General features: G+C 39.2%; 1 protein-coding gene across 2 annotated transcripts in view; it reads left to right on the plus strand.

The window, feature by feature from the left end:
* Positions 1 to 26,210, plus strand: part of EPHA4 (EPH receptor A4) — a 127,425-nt gene extending 101,215 nt beyond the window's left edge. The window contains exons 9-17 of one of the 2 annotated variants that reach the window (XM_033112411.1): positions 8,313 to 8,371; positions 10,220 to 10,333; positions 10,597 to 10,782; positions 14,718 to 14,779; positions 15,237 to 15,446; positions 17,490 to 17,639; positions 21,093 to 21,286; positions 24,579 to 24,734; positions 25,061 to 26,210. In XM_033112411.1, the coding sequence (XP_032968302.1) occupies positions 8,313 to 8,371; positions 10,220 to 10,333; positions 10,597 to 10,782; positions 14,718 to 14,779; positions 15,237 to 15,446; positions 17,490 to 17,639; positions 21,093 to 21,286; positions 24,579 to 24,734; positions 25,061 to 25,175 (1,246 nt within the window). In that variant the 3' untranslated portion in view covers positions 25,176 to 26,210. Of the gene's footprint in view, positions 1 to 8,312; positions 8,372 to 10,219; positions 10,334 to 10,596; positions 10,783 to 14,717; positions 14,780 to 15,236; positions 15,447 to 17,489; positions 17,640 to 21,092; positions 21,287 to 24,578; positions 24,764 to 25,060 lie in introns of both variants that reach the window. The other variant, XM_033112413.1, reaches the window with a different exon arrangement.
* Positions 26,211 to 26,505: the final 295 nt, after the last annotated feature.

Raw genomic sequence — 26,505 nt, forward strand, 5'->3', positions numbered from 1 at the left:
TGCTGGCAGCTGTCACAGCCCAGAGCCTGGAAAGACCCGCTAATTCCAGGAAACAAAGCTGAAAAGCAAGCCAATGGGAGATTTCTAGATACTCTTAAGCTGTAAGGTGTTACATTTATGTGTCTCATAAGCTTGGACTTACTGCCAAAGGCAAAAAAAAAAGCCATATAAAACTCGGGCCCAAAATGTGAGCTTTGCCATTTGTCAGCTGTATTCCTTAACCTCTTTGGATCTTTGTTTCCCTTTTATGAAATAGCGATAACAGTATCTGCCTCAAGGAGTTCTTGACAGGAGAATTTTGATAGGCCAAGTAGATAAAGCGGCACACAGTAGGTGCTTCAACAGGATACTGGTTAATAATACTGGTAACCAAAGCAAAGAAAAGGGCACTACACTCAATCCTCCCTCAGGAGAACACTTTCAGAGAATATCTATTGAGCACATTATGGATATGGCATTGTTCTTGGAAATAAATCTAAACCAGCAGATTCTTTACAATCTCACTTGGTACTTGAAAAATAATCTAGAAAAGAGAAATAAAAATGGTTTGGCAGCATATTCATTTGAACCAGTTTTTCTTCTTGTTGTTGCTTCTGTCTACTTAGAACACTGCCTGGAGCCTCTGGAGCAATGGGGTGGGGGGATGGCACTAGCTTCTCTTCTTCAGTCTGTGCCTACATTAGGCCTTCTTGGTCTCCTGTGAGAGAGTCCGCCCCTTTTCCAACCTTCGCTCCCTGTACTATCAACTGTTTCACAAGGTGAGGCTTTTGGCACACACGAAAAAGCAGAATCTGAGGATGTCGAAATGATCCTCTTAAATGTCAACGAGTCATGTTATAGAAGAGGGAAACGACACTCAGAAAAACATAGTACTTTGTATACTATATCTTTATAGCCCAGGGCATTATACTGCTCTAGTGAGAGAGCTTCTACAGGACCCCCACTAGCCATGCTGGGCTCTCAGGCTGCTGTTACAGTGTCTGTCTCTGTCTCTCCTGGTGGTGATCTTGCTGATGTCACAAAAATGCCTCCGGCTGTTTCCACTGGCCTGGGCAAGCCACCATGCCTTTCCCTCACTTTGTGATGCGTTATAATTAGGGTGATGACCATACGTCTTACTTTGCCTGGATATGGTCCCAGTTGTCACATGTATTTATTAATATCATGTCTCCACCCATCCTCTCCAAAAGGTCCTCTCATAGAGATCCATTATGGTCACTTTAACCTTGTATGGAACAAGTCCTGATTGTGTGTGGACACCTGCGTTTGTCACCTTCTTGGTTCTTTTTGGTGCAAAGTCTATCACTAGATGTTTGACTGGCAGCAAGTTCCATCTTGAAGAAGTTAAATCTGCCACAAACTGTCATCCTTGTTGCTGTGGTACACACATGCCAACATACATATGGACATGCTTACTCCATCCTATGTAATGGTATATCTCTGCCTTTGGAAACTTCAACTGGCCTTGAACAGAATTTGAATTTCCAGTATTCTTTTCTTCCCAGGCATTGATTTTGAAAGTTAATCAAGATGGACCTTTTTCTTGTCCATTGCCATTTGATTCTGTGTATGTATACTTGCCGGGCACATAAACACATGGGGAACTGTGTGCATTAATACATATAAATCCATTTGATAGTGGGAAGTAAGGAATGCCTTGGGAGGGTGTGTAGAAATTACATGGGCTTTTGCTTTCATTATCACACATTCCTGCTTTTGAAAATTTTACAGTGTATATAAATAACTTGCATTATCAGGAAATGTAGAGGTTTGAAAATCTAAAAATAGAAAAAATATTACTTACCTTTACTTCAAAAAATATTTGGCTGAGATCTAGCACCACGTGATGCTCAGAACCACTTGACGGAATATTGGATTTCTTTGTTTTTTGTTTTTTATTAGTTTCATTTGTACAAAACATTGTAATAGTTAGACATTTATCATTTATACCCCTTACAAAATGATAAGCCCCCCTCCCCCAATCTACTACCCCTCTGACATCGCATACAGCCGTTACATTTCCACTTGACAGAATATTGTTTGCAGAAAGTGAGTCTCGACTTCCTCTGATATTGGTTGGAAGCATTCTCTAGTTGTAGTCCAGCTTGCATTTAGATTTCCTTTTTTTCCTTTAATTTTAGCAGTCAAACCGGAGTAATTAGAAATAAGTCACCTCATTATAAGTTTCTCTTGGAGGTTCTGCGTTGACGAAAAGGAAGGAAAATGTAATGCGGGAAGACAAGTTTATTAAAAGCCGTTGCTCTAGAAAATAGCATTGCAAGCTTGATAGCTTAATTTCCTTTCTGATTTTATTGATCACTTTATTATTTAAGGCAGGATTGATAGCAGGATGCATTGGATTTCCAATTATGAGTGCCCACCTTAGAGAATTGAGCCTGTCGAGTTACCCAGTGATGATTCCTGTTCCTTCTTTCCCATTAAAAAAAAAAATGTCACTTCCCAAGGCTGATAAACACTGCTTGGTGATTGGTCCACAATGGATCACTTTTTAGAAAATGAAATGTCAGCCCTTTGCCCTCCTATTGATTTTGCTTTAGTGTTGGCCATAAAGCTGTCATGGGAAAGGCTGCCTGGAGCCAGGTAGCTGACAGGCATTTCTGCAGCTGTCGCACACTCAGCTGAGGCTTCTCCGCACGGAAGCTGTGTGCTCTGTCATGTTCCACTGCAAATGTCTAAATGGGACGAGAACAGGTGAAGACAGAAGAGACAGGTAGTACAGATAAAAGTCTGGTCCATGCTACGAATGAAAGATGGTAGATGGTACCTGCAAAATAATCTCGCTATACTGCAGCTAGTGGCCTGGGCAAACAACAAAGGAGACACTCTAGCCTGGAAAGTGATGGAGCTGCTTCTCGCTTCTTAGAGCCACAGAATGTTGACGGCAGGATGGATGCTAGAGACAGATCCCTTCCAGGTTGATGCCTCCTCCACCTGAACCCCACGCTGCTGATGCCATGGGAGATTTGTAAGAGGTGGATTGACAGGAACCCACACAGTGAGAAAAGTTTCAGTCCTTCTGATTACCTCAAAGAGAAAGACTATCTGGTGCAAATTCGTTATTGAAGAAAGAGGAAACAGTCTACAGCTCACAGCTGGTTTCCTGCTAGATTTTTTTAGAGTAATTAACGTCATTTATTTCATTACATTTACTTTATATTAAGAAGGCTGAGCCTTAGAGAAGCCAGAGTAATCTTCGATTTTTTTTCAACGTAAAGATCCACTTTTTCCTTTTGGCCAACTTGGATGTGTACACATTTATGGATCTCAGTGAAAGAGTCAAACTGCTAAGTTGATAAACTTTATATATTTAAAATGGCATGCTATACAAAGTAGGTGGACTTAGATATACTGTATGTGTTTGCCATGCATGTTATGTTAAGCAAATTGATTTACACTTTTTTATAGTCGTGTTTGATCAGTGTCTTCCTCATTAGTCGAGTTATAATTTAAGGATTCTGTCAGCTTTTCGGCAAACACAATTAATTGTATTTGCTAAGTCGGCTGTTTAAGGTGCAGCACATCTTGTACCTATGTGATGCCGTACGTAGAAATTTTACCCCAAACCACCTATCGTGCCTTGTCTTAGCAGCACAGGATCATTTCCCCATGTCCTTCTAGGTATACATATTAGCAAGCTCTACAGGGTTACCTCTTTATTGCTTTTGGAAGTGGTTTTTAAAGAACATCATAAGATGCAATGATAAGGTCATAACCACCAGGACTGATGATCAAAAGTGTTAAATTTCTCTAATACCCCCCTTTTCTATTAATGATTTCATTGTGTTACCTCCAGAAACACCCCAAATAGTATTAATTCAGGTTGCTTCAGGCTAGGGTGTCTTCCCCAAATAGTATTTCATTGTTCATATATGGAAAACACTTTTAAGAAAGGACTGGAATACAAGATGACTCTCTTTTCTAAAGGACAGTTGGTGATCAGAGAAAAGTATTGCCTGTAATCGTTGCATAGGCTGATTTGATACTGATCTTCTAATGATTGCTAGCCATACGGGTTTCCCTTTATGTTAGGCTTGTAAAGTACCCCTTTCACCTTAAATGGTAAACCAAAAGAAAGTGAACTGATTTTTAAGAAAAAATGAAGTATCTATTGCAAAATTTGTGAGGGAATGGCTCTGGTTTAGGAAATTGTGTAATTCTAACGCTGGCATCTTGTATGTTAAGAACTTGAGGACTAGAGTGGAGGTTAAACAACTAAGTAAACCAAGCCCACACAACTAGTTAGTTGCCTGATGGACAGGAGTCCATCTCTTCTGATTTCCAATACTGGCATAGATAATTTTATTGTCTTCTTAACTGAAAATTGGACCTACGTGAAAAGCTAACATTAACAGTTCTGTTGACCCCAAATTTCAAAAGTCTCCTCAGCGATGTTAGTAACATTTGTAATCTGTGAATTAATGTGCAAGTCTAGTGCGTAATATAAAGTCAGACACTGCAAGTTGGTTTTTTGTTCTTGGGAAGGTTAAGATTTTCCACTTTGGAGCTAACTGTTCACGTAATGGTAAAATAGTTACCATTCAGTCTGTGTCTGTCTTCCCTGGTGTCCTCGTTGGAATATTATGATCACATAAGAATGAATACACTTAAATGGTAGCCGAAATCGGCTCTGATGAAGTCATGTAAATTCATACAATTAGAGGGCAGATGGTACTGCGGGAACATTTCTAAACAACTTGCATGCAATCGTACAGTTCAATTCCAACCGTTTCAAAATGTTGCTCATGAAAGAACATTTAGACATCATTTGGTGCAAGAACAATGACAGCTTAAGGAAGGGGAAAAAGAAAGATGGCTTCTATGAATTGTCACGGGTGATGCCATTGAACGCTGAAAAGGCTCCTCCTGGAGCCGTGCTAGTTATTACCCTGCTTTATCTTCTTTAATCTGCACTTTAGCTGCATAAATTACTTACCTTTTACTAATTAGTTTTGGAACAGTGAACCACATCAATCAAATCTATCCACTCGGTCAGGAAAGTTAGTATTTTAATAAAAGCAGGGTTTATGCTGGGCCTCTGCCCCGCTCCCCTTCCACTATTTCGTTTGTTTTGTTGAATAGTCAGGGTGCCAGGAACAACACTTTGGTTGGGACGGCAGCACTGGGGGCTCATGCTGCTCCTCAACAATGTCTGTTAATACCCCTTTTACGGCTCCCTTTGACAGAAGCAGGGCTTAGCTGACAGTCTTTCAAAGTTTCACCTGCAAAGGAGACCCTTTTATCTAACTCCAGCAGGTTCCATGTTTCCTTCTGGAACATTCACTAGCCAACCACTCCCCTCCTTACCCTTTTTAAATCAGCTTGCCCACATCTCAATAATTAGAAAATCTACAACAAAGGTTTCCTTCTGCCATTCTGGTGATCTGCCTCGGATGTCAATCTGAAGTTAGCACTTCTTTGGGCTGTGTGGTTTCCTCCAGGCTGGCTGACCCAATAATACGCTTCAATGGGCTTTCTTTCTTGGGACAATAAGGGACCTGTTGTCCTACCCTGAGACAAGGAGAAAGGGTCATCAGGTGACAAAGGTAGAGTGGGACTCAGGCATTTTAGTTTTCAAGGTATTATTAAAAAGCTAATAGTCTGCAATTAGCCTTTGAACAGTAATCCTTGTGTTTCTGTGTTCGGCATTCCCTGTACTTTTGTAGGGCCCTCTTCTCCAACTCACCCTCCAAAGAAAAGAAGTTTCCTTAAAGATACACCTTCACCTCTAATTTAATTCCTCCCTTATGTTTAGAAATCGGAGGAAGAGATAGGCACAGCAGCCTTATAATTAATGATCCCTGCCATTTTGCATTTCCTCTGGCTTTGCACACATTTAATGAATGGACTTGATGTAAAACAGATTACCACACTCCTGGCAGCTTGAGGCCACTTGTTTCTATTGGTAGATACCAAGAGAATTTTGACGAACTCACAATTTAAAGTCGGTACCAAAGCTCTCCTGCTCTCTGCAATTTTGTCCTTCTTTAAAGGAAAGAAATTCAAATTGGAGATCTAAAGTGATTTAAAAGATATACTTGTAATTTTAGATAATGCTTTTAGGAGCTCTGATAAGACACAGTCTCTCAGCTGGCAGGACGCTATCACACCCTTGGGACCTAGCCACGTGTTTCCCCAGCATAAAATGTTGTTTTCCTAGTCCCTGCCTAACACTCTTATATTTCCTTTAAAAGGGGAAAGAGGTGGGAAGATTGGGGGGCAGCATATCTTTGATAGGAATGGTTGGTTTCAGGACATTTAAACCTGCTTAGTGTCTTTGATGAAGCAATGTATTTTGAGAGTAGTGAAATATATTTTAAGTGGATTTACTGATATAAAATGTAACATTACTTAATAATTAACTCTCATATCATCCTATAACTTCATCTCCACTATGAGAGGCATGTGAAGCACGAGCCGAGTCAAGGCAGACACACACCTATACTTGGCCGAGGGGCCGTGGGTGAATCACTTGCCCGTTGCCTCCATGTCCGTACCTGTACAGAAGGCGTGTCTGTCTGCCTGATTGCTTTCAGAGGTTTGTCATGAAGATGCAATTCAGTAAAGGCTGTGAAGGCTCTTCAAAGAGTTAAATGCTAAGAAGGCAAGCTATTATTTGGGACTGAATTACACACGCTTTGCAGTTAACTCTAGTAACTGGGTCTCTGTTTACTAAGCTGGTTCCTGCTTTGCAAACAGTTAGGGGAGGAAATGATATATGTGATGAGAACACTTTGAAAAGTTAAATGCAGTGTAAAAGCGCAAGGTATTATTATTTGCAAGGGAATTATACACACGGAGGAACATCGGTAGGCTTTGAGGGTCTGAATGTGGAGCTGGGTCCTGCGCTGCTCACCATGAGAGGGGTGTGGGGGAGACCTTGAAGCATGTGACCGTGGCGGGGCTGCCTCTCGCCTTGCCCTGCCTGGCTCCTTTAGGTTCTCCGTTGTTCTCTCTTCTCCGTGATCATCTGCCCTTCTCTACTGTTCAGTCAGGGGTTCCATTACCAGATTCTGACAGAACCACTCTGCTGAGACGCACTGTGGCCTCTAGGGAGTTTTTTGTCATCTCAGAGCCTGTTTCCTCATATGTAAGAGTCCTGACTTATCTTGATGTTAAAGCTCTGAGGAAATGCAAGATGATTATAAAACTGCATGTCAGCTTTGCGTTTTTGACAGAAACATAAGTGAACCCATTTTGTTCACTAATTTAGCCTCATCTTCCCAAACTTTAGAAACCTGTAATATCAACTAAGTTGATTTCCAATTCATTTAAGTAATATACAGAGGGTGCCAAAAAACTGTATACACATTTTAAGAAAGGAAAACTGTATTATTAATAAAATTGTAATACTCAATATATACCGATAACAAAAGATGAATACAAATCACATTTGACTTCTGCAATTACAAGAGGGGCTCGTTGTGGTTACCATCAGTGTCCAGACACTTCTGATTATGACAAACTACTGCTTGAGCAACGTTGACCAAAGTGTCCACTTGTATACATTTTTCTGGGACTCGCCTTATACACATACACCTACACACACACGTCTATGATGTATCAAGATTATTGATTCAAGATTTATATGTAGTCAAGATTTCTGATTCCCGGGACTTGATAGCAAAGCCAGATCACACGCCTAGAGGACACTCAGAGCAGAATAACAACTGTAAAATCATACACTATTTTGTTGGAAAGAGAATTAGGCTACAAATGGAAACTTCTCATTTTCACTCTTGCAAGTTTTCTACAAATTCTTAAGGAATGTAATCCAGTACAATGCAAATATTTACCTTTGAAATTTCCGTTAATAATTGAGGATTTTGCATGCAACAGCTGAAACCAATAACCACAGAATATCGTATAATATGATAAGGAATTACCCATCACATATTGAAATTATTGCCCTTTTATTTATGCAGAATTTACCCAAGGAAACTTATTTTAATTCAGAATACTTATGGGACAACTAGCCAATAAATTTATAATCTATCTTCAATAATATAAATTTCTTTTGGGGATTTGAAATTATAATTATAAAATATTTGCTATACGACTTTAATATAGTGGCTAAGAGCAGAGACTAAACTCCGACTGCTTGCAGTGAAACCGTTATTCACTACCAAGATGAGAAGCTATTCACCTTGTTAGTTCACCTCTCATAAACCTCAGTTTTCTCATCTGTAAAATGTGCATAGTGTATCTGCCTGACTTATATTATGGTAGCAAAAAACTTATGGCTGTCAGCTTTTGAAAATAATTTTCTTTTTTTTTTTTTTAATTTTTAATAGACGGAGTAAATACAGTAAAGCCAAACAAGAAGCAGATGAAGAGAAACATTTGAATCAAGGTACAAAAAATTGGATTAAAAATAATTTTATTTTAAGAGCCTGTGTCCTGTTTTCAGTTTAGTAATTTCTAAATAATATTCATGTGGCTATTCATGTTCTATTCCTTTCATGGAATTATCCAAATAATGTACTTCAGAGTATCAAACTGACATACATGACTGGGGATTGTTGAAAGTGAGATTAAAGATGAGGGTTGGGGAAATTCCTTTAGATTCTTTTTTTTCCTTCCTTTATCCTTTGCCCTGAAAAGGTATTAGAGGAGCTATTTTAATTTTGTATCTGGGTGGCAAGATTTAACAGGTAACAATTTTTCTCAATTTCTCAAGGTAAATTTTTTGGAGAAGAAAGAATAAGGAATTGAAAAGTAATTGCTAAACCCCAAAGAATGTGTGCTGTAGAATTCAGGACCATCAGTGTTTCTTTAGTGGATTCTAGTTATTGTTATGTTCCAAGTGGGTCAAAGAATAAATTTGAAAAACTGGCTCCAGAAGGACATGAGCAAGATAGAAGACTCTTAAATGGACAGTGGTTGATGACTCTCCAGGAACACTGTCAGATAGAACTTTCTGAGTTGATGGCACAATGTTATACATCTGCACCATCCAATACAGTAGCCAATAGCCATAAGTACTATTACTGAACACTTGAAAAGTAGCCAATGTGAATGAGGAAGTAAACTTTAAATTTTGTTTTATTTTGACTAACTTACATTTAAATAGCAACCTATGGCTAATAGGTATAGGTACCTTATTAAACAGCCCATGGAGGTAAAAGGAAGAGAGAGACTAAGGGTAGGAAGAATAATCTTGAGAAAGATTTTCTTGGCTAGAGCATATAAAGTGATGAAGGGCACAGGATGTGTGACAACTTTCCATGTGTTCACCTTTTTTCCTTTCTAAAACCATACCTTTTAATTTGCATGTGGCATATATATTTTAAAACAAAACTGTTGTAATTTATTTTGAGATGAGGACAAGACGGACATGCCTGGAAAATCAAAGAGCTTGGCCAACCATGGTCCTATATCTTCTCAGGTTCCTCATCCAAAGCCCTAAGGAAAGGAGAGATGCTAAGGCCAGTAGAAAGTTCCCAGTGACTACTAATGGTCTTTGGAGCTCACATTCTGAACTTAGTTCGCAAGTGATTATGGGGTATGGCTGAAGGATACTTCCTGGTGTTCAAACTAATCACAATTAGGCTACATTTTCTCCCGTGGAAGCGTCTAAGTGAACGCCAATGTCTTTACTTACATCACCTTCTTCCCAAAACAGAATAAAAGTGGAGATCCAATACAGAGGCTATATTCTCAAATCAACTAGCTGATGTTATCCCTTTTATCCATTTTAACCTAGGTTCAATCTTAGTTTGTTAATTGTTGGTCATATATTTTACTGGTCCAGATATTTGGCAAAAGGTGGTACCAGGTAGGAACCGCCAGTTGAGGAAGAAAGTTACTATTATCTTCCCCATAGGAGGATAGCTGGTGACGATGGGTAGTATATGAACAATTGATTGAGACAACAATATTCAGCTCACACATTCTACATTTCCTTAGAGGGACTTTTTTTCTCCACGGGATAGGTCATTTTAAAAATTTTGTCCTTGAAGTGTGAAGACATTCCAGGAAGTCAGTGGAGCTACAGCCTCTTAAGTAGCTAACAATTCCTTGTTTACCCACTAATGAAAACCAGAGCAAGAATTTAAACATTTTCATCTGTCTATGCTGAGGATTTTTCTCCTGCTAAGAAAACTTTTCCTGTGCTAAGTATTTTTAGACTGAGACAACTTTAGTGTATTAGTGGTTCCCGAGAACTGATCGGTCAATCTATCACATGTTTATTACTTAGGTGTTAGAACTTATGTGGATCCCTTCACATACGAAGATCCCAACCAAGCAGTTCGAGAATTTGCCAAAGAAATTGATGCATCCTGCATTAAGATTGAAAAAGTCATAGGAGTTGGTAAGTATCTGAGTGTCTGTCTAATAAGCCTGTTTTCTTGGTGGATGTTAAATATCCATGTGGGATTATATAAATGCGTGTGAGTGTACTATATGTACACATATATATGCAAACATCTGCATACATGAAATTTCCTTGATCTGTGGAAAACACTAGCATGGTGCCTGGCATGTAGTAAGCACTCAACAAACGTTAACTATTACTCTCTGATCCGGAATGTGCTGTGCTTCTGATCCACGGTCAATTCTGCTTCTCTCCCAAAGGTGAATTTGGTGAAGTCTGCAGTGGGCGTCTCAAAGTGCCTGGCAAGAGAGAGATCTGTGTGGCCATTAAGACTCTGAAAGCGGGTTACACAGACAAGCAGAGGAGAGACTTTCTGAGTGAGGCCAGCATCATGGGACAGTTTGACCACCCGAATATAATTCACTTGGAAGGCGTCGTCACCAAATGTATGTGGGTCACTCCCTTTACAAAGCCAACTTAGAAGTTACTGGCAAATTAAACACACATTTTCTTTCCAGGGAAATGACAGATGGAGCAGACCCACTGATTGCTAATAGGAGGAAATCAGTGCAGGACAAGTCATTAATCTTATAGTCAGCTCTAAATGGGTCTATGGTTTAGGCTGATACCCTCTTACCAAGGCAGCTTGTGTGAGATTTTAGGGAAATTAATATTGCAGATTTTTGTTATGCCTCGCCATCTTTCAAATCTTTGCTAGACCCAACTGATTGTCACAGGATAGGCGCAAGCAGATGGTAAGCAAAATAAATTTTAAGTACTTTTCATATAAAACACAACAAAACCTCGCCACACCTTGTGCTTGAGGCTTTAATTGCACATGCAAGGGGGTGGATCTTGGGAATCTTTATTATGTTTAGGGGGATTTGCTTGTCTGCTCTGCCTGATTTATGGTTGTTTCAGTTCAGCACCTATTTACAGTAACACCTGGTTGAACTTTCCATTTTTAGTCCATTAGCATTCACTGAGCCTGTGAACCATGCTTCAGTTAAAATACGACACAGCTCAACAGATGTATTTTGCAAAGCAAACCCTGAATGCATCTGTAAGGCTGGTGGAGACCAACTTATAAATTGCCACATGGATTGTGCAGCTGAAGTGGTCGTTACTGAAGGTGGCTCTGTTCCAGGACCATAGAACCTACTACAGTTACTACCTATCAAGGATCTCATAAACCTGGGGCTCTGTCTCCAGGAAGGCCACAGTGCTTCTTACCGATCCGAGGTGCCTGTGAAAGCACCTTCAAGCACTGTGTGCAGAGGTGGGTGAAGGGAAGGGGACATGGGTAGGTTAAAGAGTAAACTCTGGATATTAGGTCTGGGGCAGAGGGAAATTAGGAACCAAGGGTACAGACTCTTTAAGAAGAGAAAATGAGGTGACTGAAAAAGAGAAAGTAGTCACTAATTCAGAGATCCTCAAGCATCCGTCAGAATTCTGGAAAACTTTTTCAAGTTTCCTGAACATCATCCTCAGAGGCTTGATTCAGCAAGTGGGATGAGGTCCATGCATTGGGATGTCTAAGCTCCAAGTTAAGCCAAAGCTGCAGTTCCTGGGGTCACACTTGGAGACCCTTGGCCTAGTAACCAAAGACTTGCCTCCCACCTCTGCTGCTAGTCAGGCACGTGGCCTTGGCTAGTTGCTCAATCTTTCAGTTTCCTGATCTGTAAAATAGAGGTAAAAATAGAACTTGCCTTACAAGGTTATTTTGGATGAATTATTTAGTGTGTTTAGCATAATGCTGGGCAAATTAAAAACAAAACAAAAACCAAACTCTTTAAGTGTTAACTGGTGTTATTATGTCTTAGGAAGTACATCTTTCCCCATCTTCAGAATCCTTCAAAAAAGGAACCTTGGTGCTAAGGATATAGTATAATTTTCCACCTGAGGTGAAGGCTATAATTAGCATAGAATAGCTCTATTTGCTTTTTAAGATTAGTTTCACAGACAGGATATTTTTCTGTTGCCTGTGGCCTTTCGGGGCTGCCCAGAGCCCTTCACTACTTTAATTAAAAGATAACATTCCGTTTAAATACTTCTGCAGGTCCAGCTTCTCAAAAGGAGGCTCTGTTCAGCTTGGGGTGTTTTTCCTGCCGCAGACAGTGATTTTCACAGTACCTTGGTAGAAGAGAGAAGAAACAGGGGATCTTTGTGTTAAAGTCCCACCGTGCTGCTAAAACCCACAGCTATTACAGCTGTAACTGTTATAAACCACTGGGTGCATTTGCATAATGCAGTTGTCACTGAATTAAAATGATTTAAAATTTCCACCGGAGGAGCTGTCCCCTCCCCCCATGGTGGCCCTCCCCACTGCATCCCTTCCTGTCCGTGCCTGTCCAAAGGGAAGGAACGGCCTCCATCCATGAGCCCAGCCTGCAGCCACTTTATTAGCCCCTCTGCTTATGGAGACATTCATCTTTATTTCTCTTGTAGAGCTCATAAAGATTCTGACAAATGGATACTGTTAATAAACAGAAAAAGGAATGTAGAAAAATCGTGAAGATGGTGCCAATAGTCAGACTCGGGAGGTGTGAGGGTGAAAAGGTGGAGTGGAAGAGTGTGAATTCATTACCAGCGGTTACTCGAGTAACTTTTTTTAAATGGACGGGGAGACTATAAATTCTCTCTACTAACCCCCTGTCTTTTGGGCCTTCTACTCTTTTCTGTACCTCCAAAAGATCTGGTGAAATGGAAGTAGGAGTTAATGACACTGCCAAGAGAGTCACCCTTTCTCATTAGTTGACAAAGTATCTTTTGATTGAGGCAGGTTAATTAAAATTCATTTAGATGCATTTGTGCTGTCGGAAGACCGCGGTCACAGATGTAGAGGGTGAATGAATCTAAGAACTAAGAGTGTTTTCCTGTGTGGATGGAGGATGGAAAGGTGTTCCGGGACCCTCCCCTACTGCCAAAGGGAAAGACGAAATGATTTGACTCATCCTTTGGTCTACACCAAGATCCCTGCCTTTTCTGCCAGCTTTCACTCATCACTTGAAAATAAAATCCCCATAGTATTGGTTTCTAGTCCAAAATTTTTGCTTTGAAAAAATTTGTTGGGACACCAAAAACACAAGCTAAAAACAAAATTTTCAGAAATTAGACTTTGTTGAAATTAAAAACTTCAGTTCTTTCCAAATGTTTGCCTCTGAAACAAAGACGTTTTCACTTTTCCCCACACTAGAGCAGAGTCTATTCTGATAGGGGCTCTGGTTGGGAAATGTATTATTAGTTTAGAATAATTGGGGGGGGGGCTTTTCAACAGTGATGTGTCCCAGTCCGTTTTCCCTAAGTCCAAACAGTCCACAATTACAGCAATGAAAGTGTAAATATGTTTGATTTATCATCAAACTAACATTTTATTTTCCTCTCAGGGAATCTTTTACATTCTCTTAGCTCTAACCCTTCCCTTAGTAAAATATTGAGGATTTATGCCCCAGCCCCACCCCTCTCCCACAGTCCCCTTTAGAAAGAAGGAATTTCAGACCTTGAATCCATTGCCAGTGATTAAGAAACTAAAGAATGGTTCTTATTTCCTAAGGTTCTCAGAAAGAAAACTAAAGTGAAATAAAAGTGGTGTTTCTCCCTACTTCTCCCAAACCTTAAAATTATTTAAAAAAAAAAAAAAAAAAAAAGAAAGGTGGGGGGAGTGAGAATCTTCTAGTACTGAATTAAAACTGCTATCTAGGACAAAATAATTTAATGAACCTTCTCTGTGATTTTGTTGCTGTTGAGGTAGGTGGCTTAAGGAAACAAATAGAATAAGTTCATGTATAGAGAGGAAAAGGGAAAAGAAAGACTACAGCTCCTAATCTGAGCAAGACAAGGGGAAAGCAGTTAACGTGCATGCGTGAGCTTTAAGATGTGTCTGAACAATGACAGATCCGAAGTAGCTCCTGCTTCCTGAAACTCGGGTTTCTCTGAATAAGTAAAGTTTCTCTATCCATTGATTCCTTTAGCATCGCACATGTGGCTCTTCTGGGGACAAAATAAATTAATTATCCTAAAGATCTTTTTTTTTCCCTTGAAGCAGGCCTGCCCATTTATCTTCTTCCCCTTTTGCTTGAGAGAGCAATTATCCATTCATGTGCTCCCTGGATACCAGAGGCCACTTTAGTTAAAGACCTTGTCAACAAGCCACCCAAAGGGTTAACCTTCCAGATGGAATTTAAACCTACTCGTCTTTTTAATATTTCATTCCTAGTTCCCCACAGCTGAGGCATAAGCTTGGCTTGTTTTAATTAAATTAGATCGCACAAGACAGGTGTCTTGGCAGTAAAAATTGTGCACAGCCCATTTTTATCTCATTAACTACAGTGCTCATCAAGGGTTTGTGTTTTTTTTTTTTTTTTTTTCCTGAAAACTCTAGGTAAACCAGTAATGATCATAACAGAGTACATGGAGAATGGCTCCTTGGACGCGTTCCTCAGGGTATGTGACTACTTTATATTAAACCCAAGAGTTTTGGTGTTTAGAAAACTCTAACAGACTCCTTGCCCCACTTTGTTTGGTGGTGGTCATGGACTTTTTTTAACGGAAGTGAAGGAAGAACAGGAGAAATAACTAATGATGTGATTTTTTAAAAGACTATGACATAACCCATGTTCGATGAGAGTAGTATTTGATGTATTCTTGGATCGTGGGGCTGTTTGAGCCACAGATTCATTACAGGTGGATGATTTCCATCTATCACAGGAAGCAAACCCAGCTTCTAGGATATACTCACTTTGCTAGTGAATTAGTGACTTTGGTCAAAATGGCCCGGAAATGATGTTGAGTTTGACTGCATACCGGATACAGTTAGTAAAAACCATGCAAGTCCTAAATGCTCAGTGAGAATGAATGCGGCCTAATGCTAATGAGCGTTCCTGATTCCTTCCGCACGTAGAAGAATGACGGCCGCTTCACGGTCATCCAGCTGGTGGGCATGCTCCGTGGCATTGGGTCTGGGATGAAGTATTTGTCTGACATGAGTTACGTGCATCGGGATCTGGCCGCGCGGAACATTCTGGTCAATAGCAACCTGGTCTGCAAAGTGTCTGACTTCGGCATGTCCCGGGTGCTTGAGGACGACCCGGAAGCAGCGTATACCACAAGGGTAAGGAGGATTGGCCACCTGCGGGGTTTCACTCGGAGAAAACTGGTCCTCACGTCTCACTTTCCTGTTTAAGCCCTTTGTGATTTTACAAGTTTTCTCATCCTTTAGAGCCTCTTCGTAGCCATACATCCGTTTTTAAGCCATGTTTCCGAGTGGTGGGTTTTGAAACAGCCTCGAGATGTATGTCCATTTTACAAAGCCACAAAGTAGAGCTTCACTTATTATTGTAGTTTTTACACTTAAAATCTCTCTCTCTCTCTCTCTCTCTCTCTCTCTCTCTCTCTCTCTCTCTCTCTCTCTCTCTCTCTCTCTCTCTCCCCCTCTCCCCCCCTCCCCCCCTCCGCCCTCCCTCGCTCCCTCCCTCCCTTCCTTCCTTCTTTCCTATTTGTTTTAGATTTTCTATTTGGTTCTTTCTAATACTGAAAAAAAAAATCTTATTTTAAACAAGACAGAGTAATGTTTCTAGTTGTTTGGCTACCGACTCTGAGAATGTATATACAGGATTTATAAAACATTTACACTATGCAAAGTTTTCCAGTATCTAATGGCCTTCATTTTACTACTGGCAGATAAGCCAGGATTAGGGCACAGTTAAGAGTTATCAGTATCCAGTTAATGGCTATGCTATCTTAGTTGGACCATCTGAATATAAGATACTAATGGAATAAACATGGAATCATAAAAGTTATTGGCCATTAGGGCTGACACTGTTAAAATCAACATGAAGCACACACACACTTACCGGCCATTTAATGCTGACCATTTTGCATCTACAACCCTAAGCATTTTTTTGTTGTTGTTGTTGTCGGGTTTTGCTTGTTTGCTTTTTGGGGTTTTTTTTGGTGTGGTAATTTTTTTTTCTCGTAGTGTTTGGTTTCTTTGCCTCTAATTTTTATTCTTACAGTATCTTCTTTTGAATTCCAACTCCATTTAGGAAAGAATACATCTGTGTGAATGCTGAAGATCTTTTATTTTGTCTCAGTAGTTAGAGGGAGGAAAGTTAAAGGAGGCTTCTAGAATGATACATTTACATAAATAATACCTTAGCCAAATATTTAAGCAAGTTAGAAGGCAGCACAAATGTCCTTCTCTATGTAACAAATATAAATGTGATACACTGGGTTTTTAGAGTAAACTGCAGTGAATTAGTGCAATTTCCAGTATAATTTATTGTCCTTTTCAGTAGCCCTAAGAATACAAACTTTTAAATGATGTCCTCTTGAACAACTTGAGACTCCTAATTCAAGTTGAATTAATCTCTCCAGATGCAACCCTAGGAAATTTGAAACTTCATTAAAAACACCTTGCTCATAAACATAATCAAACAAAAGACATTTGAAGCAAAAAACAAAAACAAACAAACAAAATACATTTACATTTTTTCCTGGGTAATAGTCAATTGCTTTATCATTTTTGCTGTTTTTTTTTTTAAATTAAATGATAACCAAAATCCTACCTTCACTTTGTTACAGTCAATAATGGCTCTAGCATCTGGTATTATTTGGCTTTCTCTAAGAGTCTATTTAGGGTATTATCTTTCTAGCATATGTTGGTCATGTTTCTCATGCTATGTAAGAGTAGGATGACAATGTGATGGATAGAAATTTTCATATTTAACTTTTTAGTTCATGATTTTAGAAGCAATATTAAGCATTGCCTTTGTGCTGCTGGCTGAAAGAGTTCTAGAAGTCAAAATGAGTATCAGCTGCACATCCATTGATATACCATGGCTAACATATGTATTTTGTAAAACCTGAGATTCCTTTTCTTCTACAATATTGCCTTAAGCAGAGCTCATATAATAGGTGGGCTTTTCAAAATTAATTAAACAGATTACTTGTTCACTTCCCTATGACAAAAGAAAACATCTAAGGAGAACTGTCTCTACCTGGAAGACTTTAGTTAAAATAGACAAGTCTCTTATTGTTTGGAGAGCTATCTCAAGAATGTTGTCCTGCCTGGCAAACAGTAACAACATTCAGAAACTAAAATGGCACATCATTAATGTACTGAGGCATCAACTTATGGCTTGAATGTTCACAGGGTGGCAAGATTCCTATCCGGTGGACTGCGCCAGAAGCAATTGCCTATCGTAAATTCACATCAGCGAGTGATGTATGGAGCTATGGAATCGTTATGTGGGAAGTGATGTCATATGGAGAGAGACCCTATTGGGATATGTCCAATCAAGATGTGAGTGTTTATGTTCTGGAATATATGCCTTTGCGTTGGGATTCAGAAAGTTCCACATTAGTGTATGATGGAGTGAGCATTGAAGTTGAAATGACACATTAAACTCAAGATTCTTACTACAAATGTGTCTAGTAATGTAGTTAAACATTATGGTCATGGATTTCAAGGAGCAAAATTACATAGCCTAAATGGAGACTAGGAGAGAAATAGATTAGATACATAGATGTAGAAAGATGCATAGATTAGTAATATGGAACAGTATTTCTCCTTGGTTAAATTTAAAGTTCAAACTAAAACAAAATTGAACAGTGAATTTGAAGAAAATGCAAGGACATATGAAAAACACATTTCACATGTGATAAAATTGACATGAAAGGTTTATTGGAAGAAAACTAGTGAATATTTTAAAGCTGACAGAGTTGTAATGAGAGCTTGCCCCTTGAGGACTCTAAAATAAAGCTTCACTAAATGACCCTTTGTTAATTATGCACATCCCTTTAAATGTACCATCTGGACTACTTCGTAAGGGAGTATCCACAATGCCTGCAATTTCAGAAAAGCATTCAATAATGACACTAATAAGATTCCAGAGTAATAGAATTTAATTACAAACATCTCCAGTGAGAAAGAAAGAAAAGAAAAAAAAACCTAGACCCAGGGGTTTTCCTAGAACACTTATTAGCTAATTCTGGAAAGATTTTCATTCGTTTTGGGAGGGTTGGAAATCAGATCACAATAAAATGGCCACTCTCTTGAACTTTCAAAATGTTTATATGTATGAGGTAGAATATTAGCCTAGAGTTGTATAAATGCATGGTATTTTATGTATCAATAAAAATTATGTTTTAGAAAAAGTCTTCTTTTAAAAAATTCTCTCTGATCTGAATGTTACCCGACCATCTGCCTTGGCCTGAAACAGCAGGAAGTCGAGAAGCCTTGACAATTCAGTGAAGAACCAGGTACACTTAAAAAACAGGATGCTCGTTACCTTAATAATAAAAGAATGTCCAGAGCAATAAAGAAGCTGATGAATGTCATGTCTAGTGGGGCAAAAAGAATTCCCGAACAAGATTAAGAGGAATGATTGTGTTGACATTGAATTATCTGTAAATTATAAAGGAAGTTTCATAGCAGGTGGAAAGAAAGACAGCAGCTAGCATAACTGATAGGTAATCACAGGCTAGAAAAAGACGGTAGAGCTGACTGGTGTGTAATCTATTATTTGATGTGATTATGCTACACAGATACCTTCAGGTACCTTTCTTGTAGCAACATTTGATTTTGGGTTAAGAGATTTTCAAAGGGACAAGGACAGATAACCTAAATGAGCAAATAGTGCTTGCCTTGACTTCGTTCATTTTTAGTATTTAAACTTGCCTTTATTTCAGTTGTGAATCGTGACCAAATGCCCATATCAGCAGATTATCTAAACATTTTGTTAGTATCCCTGCCCTAAGTATTTTCAGACCTATAGTTTTGCAGTTTCTATATTAAAACAATTTTTGTTGTTTTAAATTTTTAGTTTTCAGGCTTTATCCATGAAAAACCATCTGAAGCTATTTCTCTCCTACAAATAATATTGGTCATTCATGTGTATATGTCTCTGTGTTGGATTCTGTGTACAACAGGAATCCATAGAAAATGTAGCGGGAGAATTAACTTTCATGGGTAGAATTCAGCTGGCATATGTCAAGTGAGTCAAAGTAATTGTTGAAAATATGTCAAACATCAAGCTTTTTGTTGGTTTTAATCCTCTCTCCCCCACAAAACATTCAGCAGTAAACTGAGAAAATATGCTTTGTTAACCCACAAGCCATCTTCCAAAGTGGCAGTGGATAGAGAGCTAATGAAAAAGTATTAAACAGTCTGAGGGTTTATAACAAATTGTGTTACCCTGGCGTTAGCTCGGTGCTGCTCGCGTTCTCATTAATCCAGTGTAAAACGTTTTCATCAAGTCCAGAATCAACACCATGCACCTGGAAGATAAAAGCAAGTGAGGGGATCAAGCTGACCTAAGGAAACTGCCAGAAATAAATAGAATAATGGTCAGTAAGATAGCAAGCATATAGAAGTCTACTTTAGAAGAGGTAAAAAAAATACTACTACAATAGGATGTTGTCAAAAATACATGGGAGGAAAAGGATCAGAGGGCTTAATAAATCACAAGGTGATTGTTAAACGAAAACAGTGTGCTGGTTAAAAAGACAACAGTCGTACCAGTACTCAGAAACTGAATTGAACATTTTCTGTTCAGCAGTAGATAGACTCACCTCAGGGTGAATCCAGTGTGGTCATTGAGATGGCTGCAACCACTGCATGTTTTACTAGCACCTGTCATTTCCGTCGGGGTGAGGGGAGAAGATTGATTTAAAACACATACAACTTTAAAAATTCCCCAAACAGGTAAAAGCACCTCCAAAATCGCATAGGATACTGATAAACAAATCGTATGAGTAGCCACGATTTTATGAAGTAATTCCCCTCTTTAAATGTGGCATGAGTCATACCATACTGCAGTACTGGAATTTATGCCATGAAGAAGGAGAGTTTAGAGAAAAGCCAGTGAGAAAGAATACCTCTAAAAACAGATTGGTAAAATTAGAATGAGAAGAAAGACCATTGAATAATTTATTTATCTTATTAGAAAGGAAACCCCTCTGGCCAGTAAGATAATTATCATCTGCCATTATAACTTCTTTCCTTAGCTGTGTAAGTGCCCCCTTTAAAATATAAATTTTAATTTTTAAAAAAAGTTTTTTGCTAATACTTTTAAAAAAAAAAAACACCTACTCACTAACACATTAAATGGGGTCAGTTGACAGCCAACTGAGACCAAGAAAGAAATACAGAATTGTATTCTGGTATATTTTGGTCTCCCAAAAGTAAAAATGGCCTGGCATCTGGAGCGGTTGAAAAGTGTGCTGTGTCAGAGAGAGATGGTATCATCTGGATTGGGAGGTCTGGAAGATGCGTTCTTGTCAGACAAGAGGACACAGGCTTAAAATGATGCCGGGGAATTCCATTTTGGAGGAAACTATTAATACTTCCTGAGAAAGGTCTTTAAGTCTGGGTTTGAGTCCCTTTTGCTATCAATGTTTAGCTGATGCTGGATAGCAGACTGGGGAGGCTCATTGCCCTGTGATTTCTGAGGGTCAGGCCCACACCATGTTGTGGATCTCATTGGCTCCATCACTTGGGAACACTGATGCCTCTTCACTCTAGAGTTTCAGATTCGCATTGCCTACCATTTGAGAACACCTCATAGCAACAGCTGGCTTGCCTGCCCTGTTGCCAGTGATACTCAGGCCCAGCTTTGGCTTCTGTGAAGGAATTGGAGCTGTTCCCAAAGCTTGCTGCCAGCTTGATGTATAGGGAACTTGCTGAGAAAGAGGGCGAACATCTACCAAAGCTTGCCTGGCAGCTTAACATAAACCATCGTGTTTTCTTCCGTAGGTGATTAAGGCCATTGAAGAAGGCTATCGGCTGCCCCCTCCAATGGACTGCCCCATTGCACTCCACCAGCTGATGCTAGACTGCTGGCAGAAGGAGAGAAGTGACAGGCCTAAATTTGGGCAGATTGTCAACATGTTGGACAAACTCATCCGCAACCCCAACAGCTTGAAGAGGACGGGAACCGAGAGCTCCAGGTGAGCCATGCTTTCCTAATAGTGATGTATGAAAGAACACATTAGAGATGGCAGGGCGAGTGCTGACTCAGGTTAATTCTTGTCTTTTTACTCAGAGGTCACTTCACAGCTCTCTGCAAGCTGGGTGGTTTCTTTCTCAATTACTGGAGTATTTATGCTAGTTCTCTTCACCATTTTGAAGAGCCAAATACCTGTCAGGCCTCATATAGTAGTAAGAAAAACAAATTCTTTAAAAAAGCAACAAAGAAATAACTAAAGTGCTTATTTTATGATGCTGGGCCTGAAAATTTAGGAAGAAGGAGGAGAAGTACTTAAGGAAAACGATCAGGTTACTCGATGCTATATTTTGAAAAGGGAAAGGAATGTTGGGTAAGTGAAAAATAAGGATGGGCTCTTTATGCACTGCAATTTTAAGTTGACTTAGAAAGTGTTAATTGTAGCAAGAGATGCATTAAAGTTTCTCTTTTCTGAGTCTTTGAAGAGTAAAAAGAAACAGGACCAAGATAGAAACTGATCAAGTTTTAAAAACTGAAGTGATTGAACAACCTGTAAGAGGTAATTATTTCATTGGAAAGAGCAAAATTAAGAAGCGTATCAGTCCAGAAAGAAGATAAAGATATTGCAAGTTCTGTAGTTCAATAGGAACTTTCCTGCATGGAGGCTGAAGTTTACTGGTTTAAGATTCAGGATATCTAGATACCAGCTCCATTGAAGGGGTATAGTCCGTCCTTATCAGTTAAATGATGTAAGCAGACAGGCATAATAAGAGCAGGTGATTTAGGCCTACATAAGGTGAGGTATCTAGTCATCTCCAAATCTGCACTTCTCAGAGGCGTTTCTTTCATCTTGACCCCAAGTGGAAAACAGGAAGACATTTTCCCCAAGCTATACAAGCCCTTCCTGTCTTGGCCAGCACTAGGATATTCTCCTCCAGTCTTTCCCCGGAAAACTTAGCCTAAAGATCATAGAGGAGAAGCACTATGCTTATTATGACAATACATGAAAGAAAGAGTTTGGAGCAAATAGCAGAGATACTTTCTATTCTCTTTTAGGGTTTCAGATCCCTTAGCACTGGGCACTGTACAAAGAGCTTAATGGTCAAGCTCTTTTGCGATAACATCAGGGCTGGATTCACATTTTACTCTTGCCGTTTGGTAGCTTATGTGACCTAAAAAGAAAACAACAAAAAAACAAAAACAACTAACATTTCTGGGCCAGTTGTTATTTCCCGTTTACTGAGAGGATGAAAATAGATGGCTCTGAGTCCTCCTTTCCATATAGGTGGCTTCTTCTATTCCCAGGTAAACCTCTAGCTTTTCCACCTCCAGCTCCAGCTGCCCTGTATTTTGTCTGAGGGTCCTAAGGCCAGTACTCGCTGCTTCTCCTGCTAGCATAAACTATGCAGCTGCTAATATTGCATAATGTGTGCTTAGCACCAAAGTGCAGAACAAATTGAGTTACTGGATACACTTTTCTCAATTCTAATTTTTTTTCTCTCTCACTGATGGTACTTAAACAGCTTTGATGCTTATCACCGCTTGCTGATAATGGGGGGTTAGTGTAACATGATATATGACTGAGCACAAAATTAGGCAAATGTCATGGTTTCCCCAAAGGGCACAGAGACTTCCAGAACAAGCTTGAGAATGTCCCTTCTAGTTAATTGATATGGACTGAGGATATTTTCATCCTAAGGTCATTTTGACCTTCTCAGAGAGTCTACATGATGCCTATTAATACTCTTGGCTTAAAGTTAGAAGTAAACCCAAACTGTTTGGTCTTTAATAAATATTTCAGTCGACAAATATTTAACACTATTGTCTGAAATTCTATGTGGTATAATGTTTGTTATTCACTCAAAATTGGGGGAAGAATGAAATCTTGATTTTTCTTTCCATAAAAGTCTGCAGAATTTGACTTAGAAAATTGGATATGATTGAAATAATGGACATAAAAGAAAGGTTACAAAGACAAGCTATTATTTGGGCACAAAACTGGGTAATAAAACAAGTCTGTTGAGGTAGTTACATAAAAAAGAAGTAATGCAAATCAAAATAACTTGGGTAAACATTAAAATAAAAAATGGAATTGGATTAATTCTGCTATGTAGAAAATGAATCAAGGCATTATACTGACTTAATTTTGTTTTTACAAGAAAATAATTGTGTTTTTTGGTTGAAAATTCAATAGTGATGGTATACTTCTGATGTAAATGTTTGTATTCAAGCAACATAGTCCCAGGATGAAAATCAGGTCAAAATGTTAAGATCAACCTCATTTCATAATTTCTAGAGAAAAGGCAACTTTAAGAAAATACAACTTAAGTGGCAGTGTTGCTATACAGGCATTTATAGTAAGGGCAGTAGAAAATACCCTGTAAATATCTACCCTGTGATTATTAGATATTTTGATGATGAAGATGACTATAATTCTCTTACTAAATACTTTCCATTAATGTATGATTTATTATATAGTAATACTATGAAGAATGGCAGAATTCCTGCCTTGAACTATAGTAGGTCTTAACAATGACCTAATATAAAACACCTGGCTTGAGAAATGTGTAAACTAATAAATAAGTTAATAAGAAGTGCTCAAGTTTTGTTGAAATGATTATTTAGGAGCCCCAGCAAGGGAATACGAGAAGCACATTCCACAGTCAAACAGTGATCAAAGTAGCCATTCTTCCTGCCAGTCTTGGCACACGTGCTCGTCAGGCATAGGTTGATTAAAGAGGGGATTAACTCCCTGTTGTCCCAAGTTTGTTCGGATGAGCTGAGACTGCCTGCAAATCTGTCTGGTCGCACTCTGGACTTGAACTCTTGCTGCTTTCTCTGTTTCCATCAAGTCTGGCAGGTTGCAAGCTCACAGTTTTCCTTACTCATACTTCACCAGGGTTTCCATAGTTGCTGAAATAAAGTCTGTAATATTCAGTGCTGACAGGGACTGGGCTCCTTCTGCAACGACTGTGTCCATGGCAGCCATAAGGGCTCCGCCAGTCTTTACTCCAGGTTAGGGTGTTTAAAAGACTTGCTATGATCATTACTACATTAAGAGGGTCACATAAAAAATGTGGGACATGAAATTAAAAACAAATAGGGTGACTGACACATGCCTTAGAAGCTTTGTGAAATTAGGGACAAAAAATCACATGCCAATTGATGATGGTTCTTCCATCTACAGCCTTCTCGTGGTGTTTCAGCTCCCCTTGCCTGTTTCAGACACTCTGACTTCTGAGTCTTGTCGTCTTCTGACTGATAGTTCCATCTACACTTTCTCGTTCCATTTCCAGACCCAACACTGCCTTGTTGGATCCAAGCTCCCCTGAATTCTCTGCCGTGGTATCGGTGGGTGATTGGCTGCAGGCCATTAAAATGGACCGGTATAAGGATAATTTCACGGCTGCTGGTTATACCACACTAGAGGCTGTAGTGCACATGAACCAGGAGTAAGTACTCAGCGATGTAACACGAAAGGGTAAATCTAGATTTAATAGTATTTTCCTTTTTTGCTTTGAGCTGCATAATCATCCTTCCCATTAAAAAAAAAAAGAAAACTGGAATGCTTTTCATTTTAATTGAGTATAATTTTACACAGCCTCTATAAAGCACCTACATTGTTGCATTAAATTGCTTAATTAAACATTTTAATACACCTGCCTTGTTGTGCTTGTATGAATTGTGGCTGATTCAAATGTGTGTCTGCATGAAGCTCGGGAAAGTGGTTCTCAGCCCTCATAACATTTTCTCTTCCTCATTTTTCTCCCCCATACAGTGACCTGGCACGAATTGGCATCACAGCTGTCACACACCAGAATAAGATTTTGAGCAGTGTCCAGGCAATGAGAACCCAAATGCAGCAGATACATGGCAGAATGGTTCCCGTCTGAGCCAGTACTGAATAAACTCAAAACTCTTGAAATTAGTTTACCTCATCCATGCACTTTAATTGAAGAACTGCACTTTTTTTACTTCGTCTTCGCCCTCTGAAATTTAAAAAAAAAAAAAAAAAAAAAAAAAAAAAAAATCTGCAGTATTGCTTGGTGTACAGATTGCTGAAACTGTGGGGCTTACAGAAATGACCACCGTCCTTTGAATTAGACCTGGAACAAATCGTTTCTCAGAAGTTCTTCCGTACGTCACCAATTTGTAAAATACATGTACCTGTATAAATAGGACACTGCCTCCGAGTTTTGCTGCCGTCTTTGCTGCCAGACACTGAGCTTCTCTGAGACATCCTGGCTCCTCTCTCCGTTTGGAATTACAACCATAGTATTTTGTTTGTGGCATAATTTACAGTCATCCTCCTTTCACTGGAATGAAGACCAGGCCCAGGAACATATTTGAAGGACTCAGTTGTAGCTTTCAAGGCTTGGTTCATACCATGGGGATAAAAACCTAGGTGAAAACCACATGTCAGTGTTGCTCCTTCAGTGCTCAGGCCATCTGGTGGATTACGGAGACATGAGGGGCTGGAAATAAAAGGAAAGTGGATTTAAAATAATAATAATAGTAAAACCCAAGCACCATACCCCCTAAGTGGACAAACGAGTTCTGTTTCTTTAGGTCTGAGGCTGTGCCATATAAAATCTTATTTTGGGACTCTACAAATTTATCATAACTACCTTACGGATAGTGGACTGTGACAATCTTGAATGGGGAACTTTCACACTTCCCTCCTTTGAAGAAGCTAACCCAAATCTTCAAGGTAAGGCAAAAGAACCCACAATGAATCTTTCTCCAAGTAAAACTATTTTTGTTAAAAAACTTGATCTTATTTGAAACACCGAGCAGTAAATATTCTTTCATATCTATCAGCTAGCTTGGGGTTTTTTCAAGATTTCGGTCTTCTCTTTTCAGTGGGAGTGGAGACAAAAATCAATATGCCTTCCCCACTGTTCTTCCAGGAAGAAATAAACTACGAACAACCATGTTTCCCCGAAAATAAGACCTAGCCAGACCATCAGCTCTAATGCGTCTTTTGGAGCAAAAATTAATATAAGACCTGGTCTTATATTATATATGCTGTCAGGTTTGAGAGAATGCTGGCTGTGCTTTCTCTTCCACGGGTTTCCTCTTGTCCTTCAGTGCCCTTCATTCATGACACAAATATTTATTGAGCGTCTTCTGGGTACCAGGTAGTAACCTCAAACCTTGTTGGGTCACGAACATGTCCCATTCTTTGTTGAGTTAGTTTCAGTTGAGAAGTGCTAGAGGGTC

The sequence above is a fragment of the Rhinolophus ferrumequinum genome, chromosome 8 (assembly GCF_004115265.2).
Source record: "Rhinolophus ferrumequinum isolate MPI-CBG mRhiFer1 chromosome 8, mRhiFer1_v1.p, whole genome shotgun sequence".
NCBI lineage: Eukaryota > Metazoa > Chordata > Mammalia > Chiroptera > Rhinolophidae > Rhinolophus > Rhinolophus ferrumequinum.